The sequence below is a fragment of the Penaeus monodon genome, chromosome 36 (genome assembly GCF_015228065.2).
Source record: "Penaeus monodon isolate SGIC_2016 chromosome 36, NSTDA_Pmon_1, whole genome shotgun sequence".
NCBI classification, from domain to species: Eukaryota; Metazoa; Arthropoda; class Malacostraca; order Decapoda; family Penaeidae; genus Penaeus; species Penaeus monodon.
This window is the reverse complement of record NC_051421.1, coordinates 21,097,251-21,099,750: the sequence shown is the minus strand read 5'-3', so window position 1 is coordinate 21,099,750 and position 2,500 is coordinate 21,097,251. Positions and strand designations below refer to the sequence as shown.

At 40.4% G+C, this 2,500-nt stretch overlaps 1 protein-coding gene across 3 annotated transcripts in view; it reads left to right on the top strand.

The window, feature by feature from the left end:
- Positions 1–2,500, top strand: part of LOC119595842 (segment polarity protein dishevelled homolog DVL-3-like) — a 72,491-nt gene that overhangs the window by 49,654 nt on the left and 20,337 nt on the right. For all 3 annotated transcript variants that reach the window (XM_037945033.1, XM_037945034.1, XM_037945032.1), the window contains exon 7: positions 2,141–2,275. In XM_037945033.1, coding sequence (XP_037800961.1) covers positions 2,141–2,275 — 135 coding nt within the window. The remainder of the gene's footprint in view (positions 1–2,140; positions 2,276–2,500) is intronic.

The window sequence follows — 2,500 nt, the reverse complement described above, 5'->3', positions numbered from 1 at the left end:
TTACCTGTAGTTTGCATTAAAAGTGTTTGAGATGAGAGACGACTTGAATACCTTTAATTGTAGAAGAGAAGGATGTGAGTTGTGTTATTGTCATTGTTAAAGTTTCATGTCGGCATTCTTTAGAAGGAGTAGTACTCTCATCACCAGTGTCATGTGTGGACCTTATCTCCATCACTTGCATTATACAGGGGATCTGGTATTCATTACTGACCATGTGTGGTGAGAAGCTTAGCAGTATTTCTTTCTAATCTGCTGAGTCATGCGAGCAGTCCCCACTTAAGATTGTGGAATATGCCCGCCAACACATCCTTCTGAGCAGGCCGAAGTTAATCCAAATTACATGTCATATGCTAACTAATTTAAATGTATTCACATGAAGGAGTCACTCATAGGGTATGAAGGATGTCCCTTATAGTCGGCATGTTTGAAATACTTGCAGTAGACTTTCTCTCCCTCTCCCGCTCTCCCTCTCTTTCTCCCTCCCTCCCTCTCTCTCTCTCTCTCTCTCTCTCTCTCTCTCTCTCTCTCTCTCTCTCTCTCTCTCTCTCTCTCTCTCTCTCTCTCTCTCTCTCTCTCTCTCTCTCTCTCTCTCTCTCTCCTCCCTCCCCTCCCTCCCTCCCTTCCCTTCCCTTCCCTTCCCTTCCCTTCCCTTCCCTTCCCTTCCCTTCCCTTCCCTCCCCTCCCCCCTCCCTCCCTCCTCTCTTTCTCTTTCTCTTTCTTTCTCTTTCTTTCTCTTCCTCTTCTTTGCTTTCTCCATCTCCTTCTCTCCCCTGTTCTCCCCTCTTCTGAACTTCCCATCTTTCCTGCCATTCCATCCCCTCATTATACAAACTATAATGTTAGAACAATATAAGGTTTTATGAAGATGATTCATTATCCAAAAACCTGGTCTGTATATTTCAATGATGTGTATAATCTTTAATACCTTGTAAGACCATACAAACTTGCAAAAAAAAGAAAAACAAGAAAAAAAAAAAAAAAATCTCACCCTCACCCTCACCCTCACCCTCACCCTCACCCTCACCCTCACCCTCACCCTCATTCTCACCCTCACCCTCACCCTCACCCTCACCCTCACCCTCACCCTCACCCTCATTCCCTCACCCTCTCCCAAACCTCACCTGGATTCTTTCCTTTCCCCCCTTTTGTACACCCATCCATCCTCTCTCTTCCTCTTCCTCATCCCATCCTGCATCTGAGGCATATGGCTTTCCTTTTTGCCTTAAGTATTATTAAAGTATTGTGCCATCTTCTCTACTTTTGTATTTACCTTTCTTTATTATATAATTTTTCAAAGAATATCAAGGTAAATGGTATATTTGCTTGAATACTTTTTTCTACATATCCCTTTATATTTGCCATTGGTAAATATAAATAAGTAGTCTAGGTTTCATTTAGTTCAGAGAATAAATTAAGAATGTATAAGCAGTTGTAGATCTGTACAGATTATTACCAATATTTCTCTTTTCTGTAGATTTGTCTTTTTATTTTTTGACCCCTGCATTCTCTTGCATTCCTTCTTTTTCTGCATAAATATCTCGTTGCTTTGTGTTCTTTCTTTCCTGGCATCCTGAGAGGCATAGCTTCTTCCTTGAATCATCATTTTAGTAATTGTTCTAGTTATGATTGGTGCTTGATGTAAAGAGCTAGTAGCTACAACTTAGATTTTGTGATCATGAAGGCAACATTCCACTGTTACCATATGTTGGCTTCTGATGCATCATTTATTCATATGAAGCCGCTTATGAGGTTCAGCCTTTTATGGCGCTGTTTTTGAAGTATTGGCAGCCTTTTCGGATTTGCAGTTTCGTTTAAGATGATTGGAATACTGCGTGTCATGCTTTGGACTGATCCAGTGTCCCATAATGTCATTTCTTGTTTTAGTTAGCATTTTTATTAAAGTGTAAACATGAGATATTTTATTTGTTAACAGTTACAGAACAAGTTTTGCAAGATCCTGCATAAAGAAGGAGGTGGAGGGAACAGGCTCACTAGAATGACAAATTTCATTAATGACTTGGCAGCTGATGCCTCTCTTCATGTGGCAACTCAAGGCTAGCCAAACTCACTCCAGTCACTTACACAGCTGCTTTGATCAGTGCAGCAGCAATGGCAGCTAATTACACGGTTTATGTTTTAGGACCGTATGAAGAGATGAAGTTGACTGTGAACACACCAATGGATACGATAGTGCGGGCGATGGCTGCACCAGACTCAGGTTTAGAAATCAGAGACAGGATGTGGCTAAAGATTACCATACCCAACGCATTCATTGGTAAGTCCCTATACCATATTTTGTACATAGAAGCCAGGATTGTTTAGTATGAGCTTATGTACATTGATCAATTTTCATTTTATATCACTTATTTTGTGATATTGTTTAATTCTGCTGAAAACTCCAGGCTACACATTTGCAGAAAACAACCCACCCCAGGCATTTTAGCTTTAAATTTTACGTATATAATTTTTGACAGTAGTATGTTGACAGATAATCAACTCC